The 20373-nt window shown below is 29.5% G+C and overlaps 2 protein-coding genes across 4 annotated transcripts; both read left to right on the top strand.

The window, feature by feature from the left end:
- Nucleotides 1–6254: 6254 nt before the first annotated feature.
- Nucleotides 6255–8139, top strand: LOC110629682 (cytochrome P450 CYP82D47). The gene is made up of 2 exons (XM_021776770.2): nucleotides 6255–7236; nucleotides 7313–8139. Exons 1-2 carry the CDS (start codon nucleotides 6313–6315, stop codon nucleotides 7943–7945), a joined length of 1557 nt encoding a protein of 518 aa, XP_021632462.1. The 5' UTR covers nucleotides 6255–6312; the 3' UTR covers nucleotides 7946–8139.
- Nucleotides 8140–14114: 5975 nt separating this feature from the next.
- Nucleotides 14115–20130, top strand: LOC110630496 (ER lumen protein-retaining receptor erd-2.2). 3 transcript variants are annotated; one of them, XR_006348312.1, is made up of 7 exons: nucleotides 14115–14449; nucleotides 17709–17908; nucleotides 18278–18418; nucleotides 18516–18596; nucleotides 19164–19291; nucleotides 19571–19660; nucleotides 19872–20130. XR_006348312.1 is itself a non-coding variant. In XM_043949935.1 (6 exons), exons 1-6 carry the CDS (start codon nucleotides 14224–14226, stop codon nucleotides 19608–19610), a joined length of 816 nt encoding a protein of 271 aa, XP_043805870.1. In that variant the 5' UTR covers nucleotides 14115–14223; the 3' UTR covers nucleotides 19611–19801. The 3 variants fall into 3 exon arrangements, 1 of the variants encoding a protein (XP_043805870.1); XR_006348311.1 differs by having other exon boundaries at nucleotides 19835–20130; XM_043949935.1 differs by lacking the exon at nucleotides 19872–20130 and having other exon boundaries at nucleotides 19571–19801.
- The last annotated feature ends 243 nt before the right edge of the window (nucleotides 20131–20373 follow it).

Here is a 20373-nt window from a genome sequence, read left to right as displayed (position 1 = left end):
GTTCTCCAAAATGGCAGAACCCAATTTCGCCTCATGCATTCAGCCACCCAAAACTTCACAACATGCATTTAACCATTCTAAAACATGCATAAACACTTATTCAAGCATATAGGGGCATAAAACTAGCCTAAACACCAACAAGCATCACATTTCACATAAAGGGTACATAAACCCTTAACATTAAACAACTAGCCTAATCATGCATCAAAACCCCTTAACCCTTCATAAAACTTACTCAAAAACATAAAAGAAGACAGGATCTACACTTACCTCTTGAAGATCGAGAGGAGATGGGATTCCTAACTTGGAGATTGGGAGAAATCGAGTTCCGGGGTCTCAAAGGAAAATACAAAATCGACCAAAGGAAGGAAAAATCTCACCTATGCTCGAAAATAGGGAGAGAAAACTCGCCAATTTTCGAACAAGGGGCCTTTTATAGGTGGCTGGCCAGACCACCTTCGGGGGCCAAAGGTGCTTCCGAAAACTCCCCATGTTTGGCGGTCGAACCTGGGTTTTCTTCCTTGATCTTTTCTTTCAAAACTCAATTTCTTTCTTCGTAAAAACCATAAAAACATATAAAACATTTTAGAAAATCATTAATTTACCCTTCTAGAAGGCTCCGACATCCGAGAAATTTCGGATTCCAACGGAGATTCCGCCGGAAGGTAGGAATTCCGATGCCGGGGTCTAGCCGGGTATTACAAGCAGTCTACTCGCTTGTATGCAATCCGCTTCAACAATGGCCTTCAAATAGCTCGGGAGTCTCTTCCTCTTCCGCTTAGCACCCTTCATGCTTTAGAGTATGATTCTGATGGCGAGGAGGTTCAATATGGCCCTAATGACTGTGCTCTCCTCAAGGCCCGTCCACCTGCTTCTCAAGGGACATTAGCTCGTCTTGCTGCTGAGTTTGATCAGATGTTGGTCAGGTCGGTGTTGATCCTCCTAATTCTGAGGTTGCAAATGCATGTATTGATTCTCCTTTAGATGGTGATACCTCAGCAGATTCGACTATTGTGATTACTCTACTTTGAAGAACACCTCTGAAGTTGAGCCTAACTTGGTAAGCAACTTTGCTTCTTCTAAGGACCATTAAAAAATTCTATTTGTAAATATATCGGGCTACTTTTGTTGTAGTATGAATTTGTAACACATATTTTCCATTAATAAATTTTAATTTGTCTATTTGTGTTATTCTTCTTTTTGGTTTCAATATGAGTGAATATTTTATGCTTTTTTCTTAGCAAATGTACTTAGCCATGTGATTTATACAAAGTTGTAATGTCTCATAGCGATCAATAAGTTATTTGTGACTTTGTTTGGCCCTTATGGCTTGCTAAGCTGATGACACTTAAAGTTTGTATAAATGAATAAGGTGGCGCTAAGCCTTAATATCTTGTAAAAGTCGGCAAGTTATTTACGACTTTGCTTAGTCCTGATGACTTGCCGAGTTGAGAAGACTTAAGGTGTAACAGCCCGGAAACCGATACCCCTCTGTAACGGCCCAAACTGCTCGGCGCTACGATCTAGATCGGCTTAAGGCTGCCGGGACCCGTAGCAAGCCTAAACTGAACACTGTGTACCTGCTCAATCCCATACATGATCCAACTAGAACATTAACCTTGAAAAACTTTTCTGTAAAACCACCAGGCTTAACCTAAAACCACAGCCTTCAAGGCCTACACCAGTGATCTACTCCTAAACTGAAAACATAGAACCCACTCTCTTAGGGTCAGCATATTACAGGCTAGCCTTACTTTCTGTTATGGGTCAAGGGGTTTTATACCCTTTCTTCCCTCTCAGATGGGTCAAGGGGTTTTATACCCTTTCTTCCCTCTCAGCTGGGTCAAGGGGTTTGATACCCTTTCTTCCCTGATCACTGGAGTTTTATAAACACAGCATACGTTAAGCCTAGTTTGACACATTTCTCATCAAGAAACGTAAAACAGGATACATGCATAAACTAGGGATTCAGCATATACTAGACAAAGCACAACTCTAGACATTATCTCATTATACTCTATCTCTTTACCACATGCTCTTTCCATGCATAACCTGTATATACATCATGTTAAAACATCATGTCCATACATCATGTCCACTACTATACTATACAAACAAACATCACATATACATATCATCCTTTAATCTTTACATCAGCTTCCATAAACAGATACATCAAGCTTCTTTCATACATAAACATGCCACATACCACTCTATCAAAACCTAGCTATGCTATTACAGCCAAACACGACAACCCATGCTTAAACTCTGCTTTTCCCACAGCTCACTCTGCTGAACTCTGGCCCTGCAAAACTGGGGTTAAGGGAATGGGGTGAGCTACTAGAGCCCAGTGAGTAGAAACCATAAAACAGTTCATTATGCAGTATATGCTTTCATGGAATGTGGCATAGCACAAACATATCACATCTCGGATTAGACATGATCCCAAAACTCCCTCTGTCGGTGCCCGGCCCCTATGGACTCCCAGGTCACTACATGTACTAGAGCCCGGCTCCTAACTGCGGAGCTCCCAAAGGTCTTATCTAGACATAACAGGTAGCGGGCTACTGAGATCACCTTGGTCCAACCCCTCAACAAGAACAATGCAATGCATCATAGTCGTGATCTCTAATGCAGTACAACCTAGTATCATATGGCATCCATGATGCGTGTCTCATGCTCATACTGTCACTATCTTACCATTAGCTTTAAAACATGCATAGTTAGTTCTACTCACCTGAAGCCAAGCTGTGGCTAACTCTGGGCCAACTCTCACACTGGAGCTAAACACCTCGCCTCAGATCTGATCCTACACAGGTGGACTCACATGAGGTGCCAAACAACTCTAACATAACTCTGAAACATCTCCCCAAAAACCCCCTAAAACACCATAGACATGCATGGAAAAACATGCAAAGGAAGGCAAAACAAGGCACTTTCGGCGGCACTTTCGGCGGCCAAAAGTCCTCTCCAAAGACGAAAGTCAGGCATGTTCGGCGGCAGGTTCGGCGGCCGAATCTCCACGCCAGAGCCGAAAGTCCAAACCTTCGGGGGCGAGTTTAGGCGGCCTATCCCACCTCCTCAAGGGTTCGGCGGCCGAAACTCCTTTCGGCGGCCGAACCTGAGTTCCTCCAGAACCCAGATCCATGCACCAACAAGCCTCCCTAAACCTTCATAACCCTCTTAACATGCATATAACCTCTTAAAACCATGCACAAACCCGTACACACACATATAGGAGCTTAAAACAACCTTAAACTCCCACACACAACATCACAGAACCACATATAGCAAACAAAGGCATAAAGGATGCATAAACCCCTTCATGCACAACTCATGCAAACCATGCAAACCTACCCTTTATCCCTCCATAAACCTTGCTTAAAACACCATAAAACATAAGGATCAACACTTACCTCTTCAAGAACTAGAGTTGGTGTGATCCTAACATCAAAAGCTGGAGAATCCAAGCTCTAAAAGCTCCAAACTCCAAAACCTTGCTCAAAGCTCACAACTCTTCAAAACAAGGATAAAACTCATTAAAAACCATACAAGAACTTGCAAAAACCATGAAATCATCTCAAGGAGGACATGAGCTCACCTTGGGTGGGAAGAGGAAGAAACCTTACCTCTTGAACCGACCTAAGGGCTTATATAGGTGGCTTGGTCAACCATCTTCGGCAGCCAAACTTGCACCTGCAACTCAGCCAACTTCGGCGGCCGAACCTAGCTTTCGGGGGCACAAACTCTACCACCTTCGGCGGCCGAACCTCTGTTTTTCCCTCCTTGACCTTTTCTCTTCAAAACTCATTTCCTTCCCTTTCAAAACCATAAAACACTTAAACACATGTTAGAAAACCTTGTAGAAAACTTCAGTTTACCCTTGCACTACCCCTTAAAACGAATCCGACATCCGAGATTCCACCGGACGGTAGGAATTCTGATGCCTGAACGAGCCGGGTATTACATAAGGTTTGTATTATAGATGAGTTAGTGACTTAGCCATTAACAATATGGACAACTATTTTCTATCTTGCTTTATCTTTATAGGTTTCTATACTTAATGTTTTGCGAGAGGTTTTACCTTGGTGTCTCTTTTTAACTTTCGAGTTTCTCTAAGCTTATTGGCTCTTTATCATCTTCTGGACTCTTTAGCCTTTAGTCTTTATCCGACCACTTTGGCTCTTTGTCATCTTTCGGCGTCTTTTAGCCTTGAATCCTTATCCGAGCTCTTACGCTCTTTGTCGTCTTTTGGGCTCTTTAGCCCTAAGTCCACGTCCGAGCTCTTAGGCCGAGGTCTTCGTCCGAGCTCTTAGGTCCTGTGTTGTTTTCCGAGTTCTTTAACCCTAGGTCTTTTTTCCGAGCTCTTCAGCTCTTCATCATCTTCCAAACTCTTTGGCCCTGAGTTTTCATCCGAACTCTTTGACTCTATGTATTCAGACTTATAGCATCACTGGCGATTCCGAGTATTCAAGCTTGTACCCTTGCCGGCGATTTTGAGTATTCAGGCTTATGACCTTACTGGCGATTCTGATATGATTTTTAAGGATCATACTTGAAACCAAAAATTTCAATATGGTTCTAATACAATTCTAAGTAATTTCGGTACAAATTCGGTTCTTTTTTTTCACTTTAATTTTAATTTAATTTTAATTTAATTTCTATTCAAATATTGATTTTTGAAAATAAAATTATATTTTAAAATAGTAAATAATTAATACTAAAATAATAATAATAATAATAATAATAAAATATATTGTAAACCATTCTTAGTAAAAAATTTATATTATTTTATATATAATTATTAATTATATAATTTTATTTAAAATATATGTATAATTAATATATATAAAATATTATATTATTAACATATAATTCACTTATATAATTAAAATTATATAATAATGAATATATGTATTGCTGAAATAATAGATACATACACATAAATACATATATATAATCTAAATAGTAAACTATAATTAACTAATTAAATTATTTAAATTATATTATTGAAAATTTTTAATAATTAATTAGGATATACCTTTATTTTATATATATATATATAATGGACTAAATTTTTATTAAGTTAATTAGTCTCAAATAATTTATAAATAATTATTTAATTTATATATTTATTTATATTTTATATTATATATAATTTAATAATTTATAAAATTAAAATTAGAATTCTTTAAATAAAACCATATTATTTTTTATAATAAAATTTATATAATTATATTAGAAAATATATAAAACATGTTATTGAAATTATATTTAATAATTGTAATATTACTAAAATTATTAATATATAAATATATATTCGATTTTTGATGGGGTTGCGTTCACGGTTGAACCGCTGGATTTTTTATATTTGGAGTGAGACTGGATCCACTACTCCAAGTCCTAATCCGGACACATGGAATATGCCGGATAGCTTATGGACGCGGCCAAACAAAAAATATTTTAGCCGGGCGATAAATAAGAGACAGATGGCACTGTAGCAGAGAGATAGAAAGAATGTGATAACACCCACTGTAATTTCTATTTTCTTAATCTCAAAACATGAATGATAATTATTGATAAAAAATTAAAATTATAAATAATAAATAAATTCAATTCTTACAATAATAAATTTTTTAATATAATTTTCGATTTAATTCGATATTTTCAAAAACCATCGACAGTTTTAGTGTGGATACATGTACTATTTCATGACTGATATACGTATGTATCTTCCAATTCTATTTCATATCTCTTAGAATTCAATGAGCACAAAAATTAAGCCTCGCTTGGTGATATAATCATCGTCCTATCCTTCTTCAAACCAATTAGGATTATCATTCGCGTATTTTATTCTAACTCTCTCTCTTTGTTCCATGTGACATTTATTTTATAACATGTCCTTTCTTTTTTGAGAAAAGCATATTATATTTTTTTTAAAATCAAACTTTTGACTTCTATGATAATTTAATATTAATTGATTAAGAAATAATCATTTTATATTAAAACGAAAATATTATATTAAATAAACAAGTGAAATTGTAGATCACTTTGTGTACCAAGAAATAAGAAATTCCAAAATATAGCCACTCAAACTGACTGGTTCTCTTGACTGAGACGCTGCTTACGATATTCATGGCCTAAGCCAAATATAATTTCATCTTCTTCTCATTTTGGCAACTCGATTTCCATATATTTAATATTATTATAATTTAAAGATACTGGAACTGCACATCAAATTAAATGGAGCTTTATGCTCTGCTATGAATATATATAGAGATAGATATTCATCCAATTTTCTTCAGACCCATCATGGATTTCTCTTCAAATCTCGTTGCAATTATTGGGGCTGTGGCTCTAGTGCTGCTATGTAATCTATGGAGAAGAAAAAATTCCAAAAAAGTTATGGGCAAGTTAGTCCCGGAAGCACCAGGTGGGTTGCCGATTATCGGCCACCTTCATCAACTCGGCGGCAAGAAATCGCTTGCTAGAACTTTAGGGGAGATGGCTGATAAATATGGGTCCATCTACGCTCTGAGGCTCGGAGTACACAAAACTGTTATTATCACCGATCACAAGGCGATGAAGGATTGCTTCGGCACAAACGACAAGCTTTTCGCCAATCGCCCTCATTCAAGTCAAGCTATGATCGTCGGCTACGACTACGCTTCCTTTGGTTTCGCCCCTTATGGCACCTATTGGCGAAACATGCGTAAGTTGGCCACAGTTGAGCTCCTCTCGAACCACAGGGCTAGGTTGCTGAATTACGTTCAGATATCAGAAGTGAATCATCTAGTCAAAGATTTATACTTGCATAGCAAAAGAAAAGAGAACGCTAAGATCAACATGAGTGAACGGATCGAACATCTGATCTTAAATATGATCACCAGAATGGTTGCCGGGAAGAGGTTCTTCGACGGCGACAAAGAAGCTAGGAACGAGAAGGGACGTCCGATTGGGGAAATCATCAGAGAGTTCATGTTCATCACAGGAGCTCTTGTTCCTGGAGATCTAATTCCATTCCTGGGATGGTTTGATATTAAAGGAATTCTAAAAACCATGAAGCGTGTGACCGGTGAAGTTGATGAAATCGTGGAGAGTTGGATTGAAGAACACAAGATGAAGAAAACAGATAACGATGCCAAAAAGGACTTCATCGATATTATGCTTTCTGTTATCGAGGACGATGAATCTATGGGACTTGATCGTGAAACCATTATCAAGGCTACAACAACAGTAAGTACCGAGTTAGAAGTCGTTACAAAATCATCCTAATGCATGCATGACATGTTCTAATTCTGGGAATCCGCAGGTTATCATCCTGGCAGGCTCCGACACGACATCAATCACCACAATATGGGCCCTGTCCAGCTTGGTGAACAACAGGCGAGTTTTGCAACGTGCCCAAGAAGAGATTGACGAGAAAGTTGGCAGAGATCGCTGTGTACAAGTCTCTGATATTGAGAAATTGGAGTACCTGACGGCAATTATAAAAGAAACCTTGCGATTATACCCTCCAGGTCCACTAGGAGTTGCACGAGAGGCAGCTGAAGATTGTTACATATCAGGATACTTTATCCCAAAAGGCACTCGTTTGTTTACACATTTGTGGAAGTTACATAGAGATCCAAATGTTTGGTCGGATCCTGAGGAGTTTATTCCAGAAAGATTTCTTACAACCAATGCCAATTTGGACATTACAGGTAAGCACTTCGAGTATTTACCATTTAGTGCAGGAAGAAGATCTTGTCCTGGGATGAACTTGGCTATGCAAGTGATGCACTTGACTCTTGCAAGATTGATTCAAGCATTTGACTTGAGAACTCCGACGAATGAGCCAGTGGACATGACTGAGGCACAAGGAATTGTTATGCCAAGGGCAACTCCTCTTGAAATTGTTGTCGTCCCACGCCTTGCTGCTCCTGAGCTTTATGAACAAGAGTAGCTTTGTAGACTAGTTTTATTAAATGAGTTCGCAAATCTGCCCTTGTGACTTGAGTTTAAGGTGGGGTTAAGCCGGTTCATATACAAATATGTCTTATTTAATATGTAATGAGTTATTATCTTATTGTAACTTTGTAGTAATCATGTGTAACGTTAACATTTATAATAAAAATCTATGTCTGTTTCATTATAGCACACAATTAATTCTAGAGTAAAATTTGATAAATTATAGGGAAAATCTCTATAAAAATTCTAAGCATTCCAAAACTAAGGGCTCCATGATAACTTTTAAGTTATGGGGTTTACATATATTACTATATGTCAGCTGATAATTTCCATTAACAAAATATATTTTGAGTTTTCAATAGGATTTATGGTAGTGTGAGATACAATTTTTCATTGTCAATTATGGAAACTTTTCTTAATAGACAAAGAAAGCAACAAATAGACCCACAAATTCTCATTGTCAATATTTGAATAAAAATATTAAAATAATATTTTCTTCTATATTTTTATTAATAAAATATTAATTTTGTTTTTTCTTTCAGCATCTTCCTTACATGGCCAACAATCGTCTCCAGGAACAAAATCTCCGCTTCTGCTCCTTCTGCGGTGCAATCCAGTCGTCTCCACCTCTGGCGACTAACTTCAGAAGAAATTAGTCAATTGCCTTAGGCATTTAGAAATGATTTTCCTAAAATGCAATTAAAATGTTGACTTGTTTTAAAGACTCCTTTGTTCAAAATACCATATTTTTTATGAAATATATTTCTTAGAAAGCACATTTTCAAGAAATTTATTGCCGGAAAATATGACATAAATTTATTTAATATATAAATCAATTTCTTAAAAAATAAAATTATTTATGAGCGGTAAAATATAATAATATTTATAATATAATTTTAAATAAAACAAATTAAAAGATAAATTGATAAAATTATGAAATTTAATCAGGAAAGTGTAAATTACTAAGTTCTAGCTAAGCAAATAATTAATGTTTTATTTTCCAGAAAATTAACTTAAAAATACAAACTAAATGGTAGAGATTTTTGCTGTTATTAATTAAGAAATGACTTACTTCCAAATAAATAAGGTCTAAATTTTAAGGTGTTTTCCTGTTTTTTTATTTTTGTTTTAATTAAAAAAATAGTATATAAGTTTTAATATTTAAAGATTGAATAAATATTATTTTATTATGGAAAAATTAATGCTTTTGGATGTTAGGATGTATTTGACTTCAATGTAAAGTTTTCATATTATCAGGAGAAATTAAAGCTATGGATATCTAGATATGCAACCATTATGAATTTGAATCTAATAAATTTTATCATTCACCAACAATAATTTGGGATAAAGTTATTTCATTGACATAATCAAGTTTTAAAAGTGCATTATATTTCACTACAAAACTTTTCAGGATTACCAACGGATTTTTCCGTTGGTAATCCTATAAAAATCCGTTGATAAACGAATTATCAACGGATTACGATCTGTTGTTAAAAAGCTCGTTGGTAAATTTTTACCAACAGCTTTAAAGTCTATTAGTATTACTAACGGATTTACTAACGAAATTTCCGTTAGTAATATTAACGGATTTTAAATCCATTAGTAAATTGAGAGAAAAATAATTTACTAACCGATTTTAAATACGTTAGTAAATCTATTGAAAATTTAAATATTTTTAAAATAATTATTATTTCAATTAAATAATAAATTTCATTATTAATATTATTTTTTATTTATTATTTCAATTAAATAATAAATTTCATTATTAATATTATTTTTTATTAATTCAATAAGATTTAAAATTATATTATTATTATTACTAAGTTTGTAATTTATGTCCAATATTTATTAGAAATATATAGAAAGTAGAAATAAGAGAAAAGTAGATGAGAGAAAATGATAAAAAAAAAAAGAAAAAAGAGAAAAGAAAAAAATGATAGAAAAATAAAAATTATGAAAAAGAAGGAAGAATGAGAGTAGAGTAAAAAGATGATAGAAAAATGAGAAAAAAAAGAGGAAATGATTAGAGAAGAAAATAATAGAAAAAGTATAGATAAAAGGAAAATGATAGAAGAAAATAATATGAGAGGAAATAATATGAATGATAATTATAGAGAAAATTAAGAATAAGAGAAGAAAAGGAAGAAAATAATGGAAAGAAAATAGAGAAAGTGAAAGGAAAATTATGGAAGAAAATAAAGAAAATAATTGAAGAGGGAAGAGAATTAGATAAAAAAGGATAAGAGATGAAAGGAAAATAATAGAAAAAAACAATGAGATAAAAATGTGAAATGAAAGAAAGTAATAGAAAAAGAAAGAAAATGAGGGAAAGGGAAAGAAAATGGAAGAAGTAAAAATGATAAAATGAATGAATGATAAAAGGAGAAAAGTTTGTATTATATTTATAAAAGTAGATTATTAACGGATTTCCTAACGGATTCAAATCCGTTAGTAAATTCTGAAAAAAAAGCGGGTTTTTTCTCTCTAAAAATTACTAATGAATTTTTAAATTCGTTAGTAAATCCGTTAGTAATCCGTTAGTATTACTAACGGATTTACTAACTGATTCAAATCCGTTAATAAATTCTGAAAAAAAAAAAGAACGGACTTTTTCCCTCTAAAAATTACTAACGGATTTTCAAATCTGTTAGTAAATTCGTTAGTATTACTAACGGATATTTATTCGTTATTAATCCGTTATTATTACTAACGGTTTACCAATGGATTTCAAATCCGTTGGTAAATTTTTACATAAAATTTTTTTATATTAAAATTTACTTGAAAATCCGTTAGTGAATCCATTGAAATTACTAACGGATATTCATCGGTTAGTAAACCGTTAGTAAACCAACGGATTTTAAATCTGTTGGTAAATTTTTACATAAAATTTTTTATATTAAGATTTACCAACGAATTTTTAAATTCATTAATAAATTCGTTAAAATTACTAACGGATTTTCATCCGTTAGTAAAATCCGTTGGTAAATCACAACTTTCTTATAGTGTTTAGAGATCAAAGTTATAGTCAAAATTAATATTCTTTAAAAAAAATATATCTTTATAGTTTAATTAATTTTTTATTTTAGAGTCTGTAAAATAATACAAGATATATAATTTAATTTTGTGTTTTAATAGTAACTCATGATAGTTTGATCGATTTTTCATTTTAGAGTCTGTAATATAATACAGAGTTATATAATTTAATTTCATATTTTAGTTGTAATTTATGATATCGTATCATTTGTAAATAACAATAATCTTTAAATTTCATACTAATATAGAACTCATATCACAATATATTATTTTAATATAAAATTAAATTATAAATGTCAAAATAAATTATATACTTCAAAATAAAAGCTGATAAAATTATAAAATATTTTTTATACTTCTTTGAAATATTTAATTGTCCATGTCATAGGAAATAGCAATTGTATATCGAAAAATTTTCTATTTAATTTATATAATATAAAAAAAATTTTTATTGATATCTTAATTTTAAAAAATATATTAAAATATTTAAAACGTTTATTAGTTAATTTTTTTTATTAATTTTAATTATTAAGTATTTTAATATTTAATCTCTATAATTTAAAAAAAAAACTCTTTAATTGATTTTTTAAATTTTTTAAATTTTACTAATTAGTTTATTTATATTGAAAGTATTTTAAATTTTTTTCAATAATTAATCACTAAAATTAATGAAAAAATTAATTAATTAATTAATTAATTTTTTAAAATATTAAAAATATTTTAATATATTTTTTAAAATAAAAAATTAATTAATTAATTTTTACGTAAAATAAAAATTAAATAATAAAATTTTCGTATATATTTCGGTTACTTTAATTGTAATGATTAACCTAAAATGTAAATGTAACCCAAGGTTGTTCTCAAAAAAATTTAACCTAAAGATACGATAAACATTTAAAATAGAAAAATTCATTATAATTTGAAATTAAAGAATTAATTAAAAACATATATGTACATATTTCGAAATCATAGTTATTCATTTGTTTTTTCGAATTCATTTGTTTTTTTGTTAGTTTTTCATTTTAAAAAATTTAAAAGAAATAATTTTTTTACTTAATTTTTATATTTGGTAAAATTAATTGTGTAACAATTTAATTCCTTTAAATTTTTAATGACAATTAATTTTAAATTAAAAATAATTTTTTGTTAAAATTATTAAAATTTAACAAGAAATTATTTCATTTAAAAATATTTATATTAAAATTAATTAATTAGCGTTTAAAATTTCTTTTTATTTGTTTTATTTTTAAATTTATTTATTACTTTTTTGTTTTAATTTTAATTTTATTTCTATTTTAATTAATAATTACTATTTATAAAAATTATTTTAATTTAATATTAACTATTAATACTTAATACGTTTATAATTAATATTAACAAATTTCTTATATTATTTTATTAATTTAAAAAATATATTTTTAATGGTAAAAAATTATGTAAAATTTAGATTTTAAATTCTATAAAAATATTGATAATGAATTTTCAATAAATATAATAAAAATTATTGTTATTTATAAAAATGAATATTTATGTTTAGTTTAAAAATAATAACAATGATGAATAAATTAAATTAATTTAAATTTATTATTAATTTATTTAATATAAAAGAGTTAAATAGAATTTTATTATATTTAAATTGATTTTATTTAAATAAATTATTTTATGAATAGAAATGAAGGGATGAAATGTATATTAAATAAATTGAATTCTTTTCGAAGAAGCAGTGTATGTCAAATAAGAAAAAAATGTATTACAAACAAACTAGGGTTAGAAACGAATCAAACTATTCATGAACTATTCGAGTCTGATTCGATAAAAATTCGATTGGGTTCGATTCATTTTCTAAACGAGTCAAATTTGAGTTCACTTTTTAGCCTCGTTTAATAAACGAGCCGAGTTTGAGCTTAGCAGTATTCGGCTCATTTAGACTCGCAAATTCGGCTCGTTTTCAAGCTCGTGAATATGGTCTTGAACAAGCTTGTAATACAGGCTCGCGAACAAGTTTGTGAGTTCGCCAACACCAATTCCACATCGAAAGTTGAAGAGATATGAAGGATTATGACTTCTCTATAAAAAGACAACCTTCTAATTTTTTTTTCATTAATTTTGGATTCGAGAGATTTCAATTAAATAAAAAAATTTAATTTAAAAGTCTTTTAACGACATTATAATTTAAATTTTATTTTCAATTTAAATTTATTTATAACTTAAATGAATTTAAATTATATTGCGCTTGTTTATAGTATAATCGAGCTTATATTCGAGCCTAAATAAACTTGAATTCAGCTTTTTGAATGGAATTTGAGTTGGCTCGTTAATATGATAAACGAGTTTATTACAAATAGAGATCGAACCGAACTCGAATTTAATATTTATTTTATAAATCAAATTCGAACTTATAAATGAAACTCTAATCGAACTCGAATTTTTAAATTTATTTTCTAATCAAACCTGAACTTATAAAAACTCAGGTGGATTCAATTCGATTACAGCCCGAAAACAAACAAATGAATACTTTTATCAAAAATTATATTATGAGTGTAAACACTCATTATTTTTAAATAATAAAAATTTAAATACTTTAATTAAATTTTAAAATAATAAAAATAAAATTTAAAATAAAATATTTATTAAAAAATTCACTTATTGAAATAAATTAATTCAAATCAAATAAAAATTAAATTTAAATTAATTTTTTTAATTCGATACGATTTAATTTATTGAAATTTAATTTTTAATTAACTTGATTTAATTTACTTTTAAATGAATTAATGAGAAGTGAATCGCATTTAATTTTTTATCTATAATCTATTTTTTTATTTTTATTTTTATTTCCTCGTCAAGCAGCTCAACCCCATAAACACTAATCTTGCAGTCAAATTGTAACCGAAACCAAAACAGAGGTCTAACACTTATTAACTCAACATTATTCATATCTTCTTATCTCTTCTTTTTAAAAAATGTCAAAAAAATCAGAATCCCAGAACAGGCAAGGAATCCAATTCAGATACTAATCATAAACAGTGATAACGTGTCAAACTCTCATTGGCTTCTAATATGGCAGTATAGTAAATGCCACGTACCTCATCAGACTCCCTGCATGCTACCTCCGTGTCTTTCCGAAACGACTCCGCGAGAGAGAGTCTAGAGACTCGTATAAATTTCACTACAAACAAAGTTTTCAAATCTAAATTTTCGTACTCTCGATCTCTGAAGAAAGGAGTGAATTACCGACCGACAATGGGTCGGCGAAGGAGCTCCCCGGCGACGGTGGTGTTTGGATGGATGAGAAGACAGTCAGTGAAGGTGAAAAGCTTGATCGGAGTGATAATTGGATTGTGTTGTTTGGTTGGTTTGAAATTAGCAGTGAAAGATCATAATCATTTCTTTATAGCGTCTGAGACAATCCACGCTGCTGGGATTTTGGTTTTGATATATAAGCTCACAACGCAGAAGACATGTTCTGGTAATTCATCCTTAATATTTCAGTTTTTTTTTCTTCAGAATTTTCCTTCTGCTTTAAATTTCTGGATGTTCGAAGTTCTTCTATTTAGGCGGCTTCAATTTCTTATCTAAGATTTTTATTTTTTTGGTAGCTTATGGTCGATTAATTCATGGAATAATATTTATTTCAAAAAAAATTTCATGGAATAATATAGAATATATGCTGTATAGGATGAAAATTGAATCATTGTTTTGGTTTTTATAATTTTTTATATAAAAAAAGGTAAATTATTCTAGAGTTCGGGTGGCAATGAGTGGATATATGCGAAAATTACGATATTGGAATCAAATTTTATTAGTATTTTTTAATTAAAGTTGATTTTTTCCAAATTTAAAATTGATTAAAATTTGTTGTAAATTATTTAAAATTAATTTAAACCTGATATTGTTATTATTATTAAAACTGAAATTGAAGTCATTTATATATTTTAATTAATTCATAATCTATGTAAAATTTGTTATTAATAATTTAAATTTTAAAAAATTTAAAATTTATGGAATAGTTAAATTAAGTTTATTAATCACAAATATTTAAAAAACTTAATTATTATAATAATATATATTATATATTTAATTATTATTTATATAAATTTGAATCCAATAAAGATATTATTTATTAAATCTAAAATCTGTTTTATTTGAGTTTAAACTATTCAAATTTGTCCTGTAAAAAAAAATTGATCCGTTCTACCAAAAAAAAAAAATCTGATCCGGAGAAGTTGTTTTGTTTGTGTACATTTAATTTTCATATTTTTCTACATTGCAATGACGGTGGTTAAATACGTAACTTTCTTGAAAATTACTTCTGATAAGACTTTCGATAAAAACAGAGACTCCTTCACCTTTGAAATCTTTAAGAGTTTTATTCTACTTTTACTTTTATTTTCCACAAATTAGCCTATGTACTATCCCTTTGGAAAAATTTTTTAGAGGAAAAAAAATAAAGAGCGGCAAATGCGTAGGAAAGATAAAAAAGAATAGTACTTTTAGGAAAGTTATACAATACACTCACGTGAATAAAAATAATTTAGTGGATTAGTAATTATTTTTATTTATTTGCTATATTTTAATAATATAGTAATAAATATTTTAATTTTATTGTTTGGGATTATCACGTTATTTATGTGAATTTCTTTTTTTTATTATTAAAAGAAAAATAAGAGACAAAAAAATAATTATTTTTAAATAGGAAAATATTTTGTTTGCACTCTTCTATTTATTATTAAAATAAATTATTATAAAAATAAAAATATAATTTTACTAAATTACTCTTTACTTTCTCTCTAGAGAAAAAGTTGCTTGAGAGTCTCACATAATATTTTCTTTGCTATTTTCTATGTCGATTTTATTTTCTTCTTTTCAAACAAGTGAGAGTGGAAAATATTTTTATTTTCCTGTCTTATTTTCTTATTTTTTTTTATTTTTCATTAATCCAAACAACTTATATATGTCTGTTCGTCTTTATTAATAAAAATTTAATTATTTTTAATACTATTGACAGTGAAATCCACCCTTTGACATAATCATAATAATTTTTTTTTATAATTATGACATAATAAATCATAATCATAATATTTTCTTTGCTATTTTCTATATCAGTTCCTGTCTTGTTTCTTTTCTCCCTTATTTTCCATCAATCCAAATAATTTATATATGTCCGTTCATCTTTATTCATAAATATTTAATTTTTTCAAAATTATAGATATTGAAATCCACCCTTTGACATAATCATTATCATTTTTTATCATCATTTTATCTAAAGTAATTTATGTAATATAAACAAAAATCACTTTATACGCTTTACTATTATAATTCAAAAATAACATCACTTTGATCACTAATTTTTGGTTCAAGTTCTTTGCTTTCTAAAAATTAACTTTCATTCTTTTAACAATTTTTTTTTCTATATATAAAAAGTATCTTTGGCGAATATTGTAATTTTAACTTTTTCTTAATGTATCTGATTGGCGGAGGTGAAGTGTTGGCAGAGGAAAGTGTTGATGACGTTGGAGCTTGAGGGGGGGGGGGGGGTAGTGAAGCTCTTTTTTGTTGTTGCTTCTTATATATATATATATATATATTTCATTTTATATAAAAAAAATGTTTAATTTAAAAAAAATCAATTGTCATATGCAAATTAATTGTATTTATTTTTACTTTGAAAATTAATTAAAACAAAATAAAAATCGCGAACCAAATGTTGTCCTAATTATTGTTAATTTATATAAATTAAGTACATCTCTTAAATTTTATTTTGCTAAAAGAAATTACTTAAATATGAACTTTGAATTGAGTTGAGAAATATAATTATTTTAGATTAACAATCTTACTTTTTTATTATAAGAAAAAAGAAGGAAGGGAAGAGAAGGAATGGAATAAAGGGAAAAGAATTTAAAGGTCTACTTCTTTACTCAATTTCTATCTTCTTTTATATATATATAAAATATATTACATATTTATAATGAGAAATTACCAAAATATAAATCTTAAATTTAGGAAAACACATTCTTAAATTAAGGAGATATTTAATTTCTAAGTTAAGGAGTAATATTTTCCTTTAAGAAGAATCTCACCCACAACGTTGGGGAAAAAAAAGTAGTGACTTCAATTCTTGAACACCGTATTTTGTAAAGATAATTATGAAAAAAATAGGGGCTAATTATAAGTTTAAAAAAATAAAAATTAAATAAAATCAACACCACACAACTCAAATCAATTATTTCAATATCAATTTTTGCTTTCTTTTAGTTTTTTTTTTTTTTCATATTTGATGTCCTTGTTTATATTTTGCTAGTAGTTTAACTAATCTCTTTAGGTGTTGCAATATTGAATTGCCTAAATATATATCCTCATACTTTTATCTGTGAATTAAACATTCTACTTCATCAAATCTTTGTACTTAGCTCCTGTATCTGCACAACTGGACAATGATTGTCTAAAGTGCTAGTAACACACTACGCCACAAAAGAAAATATAATATAAAATGGTGATTCCATGTCACCAATTCGCAGACTTATAAGAAACTTAAGGCACAGTTATTTAAAAAAAAAAAACTGCTTGGTGGTTTTTCATTATGGAGTTCACTTTTTCCTTTTTTGGCACATTTTTACTACTTGTTAAAATTTTATTCGTTTGTCATTTGATGTAAAATTACCGACACGGAATTATTGTGAATGTGTGATACTGTATAATTACTCATAAACCACTGGGATTTTGGACAGGTCTTTCACTTAAGAGCCAACAACTCACGGCTTTATTTTTAGCTGTGAGATTGGTTTGTAGCGTCCTGATTGAAGGCGACATCCATACAGTGCTAGATTTTGCCACATTAATTTCAACCACATGGGTTATTTATATGATACAATTCAAGCTGAAGTCCACCTACATCAAGGAACTAGACAACATGCCTTTGTACTATACGGTAAAACCATTATTAGTTATTCCATTTTCCTCTTTCATTGTGCAGAAGAATTGTTATATTAAATATTTGTATCTAAATTTATGTAAAATTAATTAAAATGAATACTCAAATCTAAATATAAATATAAAGTTCCGCAATAATGAAAATGAAAAATAGTGATACAAATACAAATAGTATTTTGAGTGATTGTATCCCTCTTTCTTCTTTTTATAGTAGTAAAACTTTATCTAACCCGTGAATATTAATTTTACTGTCAAATCACATTAAATATTTTATAATAATTTTTCTATTTTTTAATATTGTGATTAAAAATACATATGTATTATGTGTTTGTCTAAACACTATCTCAATAAATGCTTTGTGTTGTAGGTTGTGCCTTCTGCTATTCTGGCTATACTAATCCACCCCTATGGATCGAGTTTGGGCATTAGTAGATTTCTTTGGGCTTTTTGTGTATACTTGGAATCTGTCTCAGTGCTGCCTCAGCTTCGTCTCATGCAAAATGCAAAGGTTTTTTTATCCTCTCCAATTGTGTCAACATGAATTTGACAGAAGTTAATAGCTACATGAACTAAATTTGTTGTGATCTTCTCATATTGGCATCCAGATGATTGAACCATTTACAGCTCATTATGTATTTGCATTGGGTATTGCAAGGTTCTTAGCATGTGCCCACTGGATCATCCAGGTTAGTTATGTTCTTTTTGGTTTTTAAAATTCTCATGCATAATTAGAAGTCAGGAATAAGTTCAAATCCGTCTCTTTATTTTCATTGGAAGCCAAACATGCCTATTTTAACTTTTTAAAGCCAAATAGGCTCACGATTTTAGACTTAAGATTAAATATGCCCTAACATACTAAAATATCAATTTTTAAAGGTTTTTTGGAGTATGATTCTTTATTGTTTTATTTTTCATATTCTGTTTTTATTTAATTAAAAATATTATATATTTTTAAATATTTAAAAATTAAAGAATTAATATTTTATTATTAAAAAAATTAACATTTTAGTATATGTTAGGATATATTTAGCCTTCTGCCTTGATAAATTTGAATGCATAATGAATTTCAACCACTAAGGTAGTATTGCCTTCATTTTTTTATCTGTCTCACAATATTATAGGCGAGGGCGACTTTCTTCTATAAGAATATAATGTATTTAGTAGTTTACTAATATATCCCTAGTGAATATACTTTGAAAAATTAAAATACGTTAGTTACAAAATCTAAACATGGTCGCCAAGTACATACGCAGGTTTACGAGACTGGTGGGAGGCATCTATTCTTGATTGGGAGTGGATACTTGTGGCTTCCTATGGCACTTCTTTCAGAAGGTGTTCAAACATTCATCTTGGCTGATTTCTGTTACTATTACATCAAGAGGTAATTAATCAAACACTTGCTGCTTTTCTTTCTATGCAAATGAAACTAATCAAACCTTATTGCATTGATATTATTTATATTATTCCCTCTGAATTACGGTGCCTACGTTTCTTTAACATGATTTATTTTAAAAAAAATTCAAATGAATTCTTATAAAATCATACATGATTTTATTTTGAAATTTTGTAAGTTAAAAAAAAATGAATCGAATTGAATTCTTGTAAATCTTTTATTCTCAACAAAGGTTAATGTTTTAACCTTACACTATTTAATATGCAGTTTCATGGAAGGCCAGCTTCTGATGAGAATGCCAGTTTAGGATGCCTGATTATGAAGAATTGAGGACAACTTAGAACTTAATTTGATGATGTATACATATGGTTTTCTTTCTTCCCTTTCTTCTCTTCTATTTTCTTCTCCAACTTTTCGTTTAAGCTTACATACTGAATCGGTATTCCTCTTAAAAAATATGATAAATTATAATAAAATTTAAATGACTCAAAATAAAATAAATTAATCAATGTTCATTCTGTTGATATGTAGATTATTGTGTCATGGGTCTAATTAAACTTTCCATTAGAGTTGTTCTTCTGGCGGTGCGAAGAAGGTAAACCAATGTTCCAAATAGTTCGAGATCATCTCTCCAGGTTGATGTTTGTATTTTGGGCTTTGGATCAGTGTCTCTCCAAAACTTATGTGCTTATTAGCTGGATTGGTGTTCAATCCATCTATCTTGTAACTTTTGTTTTTCTTGATATATTCTCCTTTTCAGTTAAAAAAAAATAAAGAAATCTAAAATTTGGTTTGCCGCATCATAAAAGAGTCAATTCATTAACAATGGGTTTAGTTTATTAATACCGTATTCTTCTTCAGATTGGGAGTTCTTGAATTGACTTATATGAGAAAAGATCTTTCATGCCCCTATATTTACGCAGCATTGTCATACTCCACTATAACATGTTTCCAACTTATTGACCATACCATCTGTAAGTCTTCTAGCATCGACATTATTGATAGTACTTATTTCTAGATTAAGAACAAAATCCTCAGGCCAACCACCGAAATGGTTCCTAAAAACACAA

This window comes from Manihot esculenta, chromosome 13 (assembly GCF_001659605.2).
Source record: "Manihot esculenta cultivar AM560-2 chromosome 13, M.esculenta_v8, whole genome shotgun sequence".
In the NCBI taxonomy this organism is placed as follows: Eukaryota; Viridiplantae; Streptophyta; class Magnoliopsida; order Malpighiales; family Euphorbiaceae; genus Manihot; species Manihot esculenta.
This window is presented reverse-complemented; position numbering and strand designations above follow the sequence as displayed.

Bases quoted from the DNA above. Each gene is read 5' to 3' on its own strand.
- LOC110629682 (XM_021776770.2), top strand. From the start codon at position 6,313: ATGGATTTCTCTTCAAATCTCGTTGCAATTATTGGGGCTGTGGCTCTA. The intron at 7,237-7,312 runs GTAAGTACCGAG...GGGAATCCGCAG, and splicing joins TTATCAAGGCTACAACAACA to GTTATCATCCTGGCAGGCTC.
- LOC110630496 (XM_043949935.1), top strand. From the start codon at position 14,224: ATGGGTCGGCGAAGGAGCTCCCCGGCGACGGTGGTGTTTGGATGGATG. The intron at 18,419-18,515 runs GTTTTTTTATCC...ATTGGCATCCAG, and splicing joins GTCTCATGCAAAATGCAAAG to ATGATTGAACCATTTACAGC. The intron at 18,597-19,163 runs GTTAGTTATGTT...GTACATACGCAG, and splicing joins GTGCCCACTGGATCATCCAG to GTTTACGAGACTGGTGGGAG.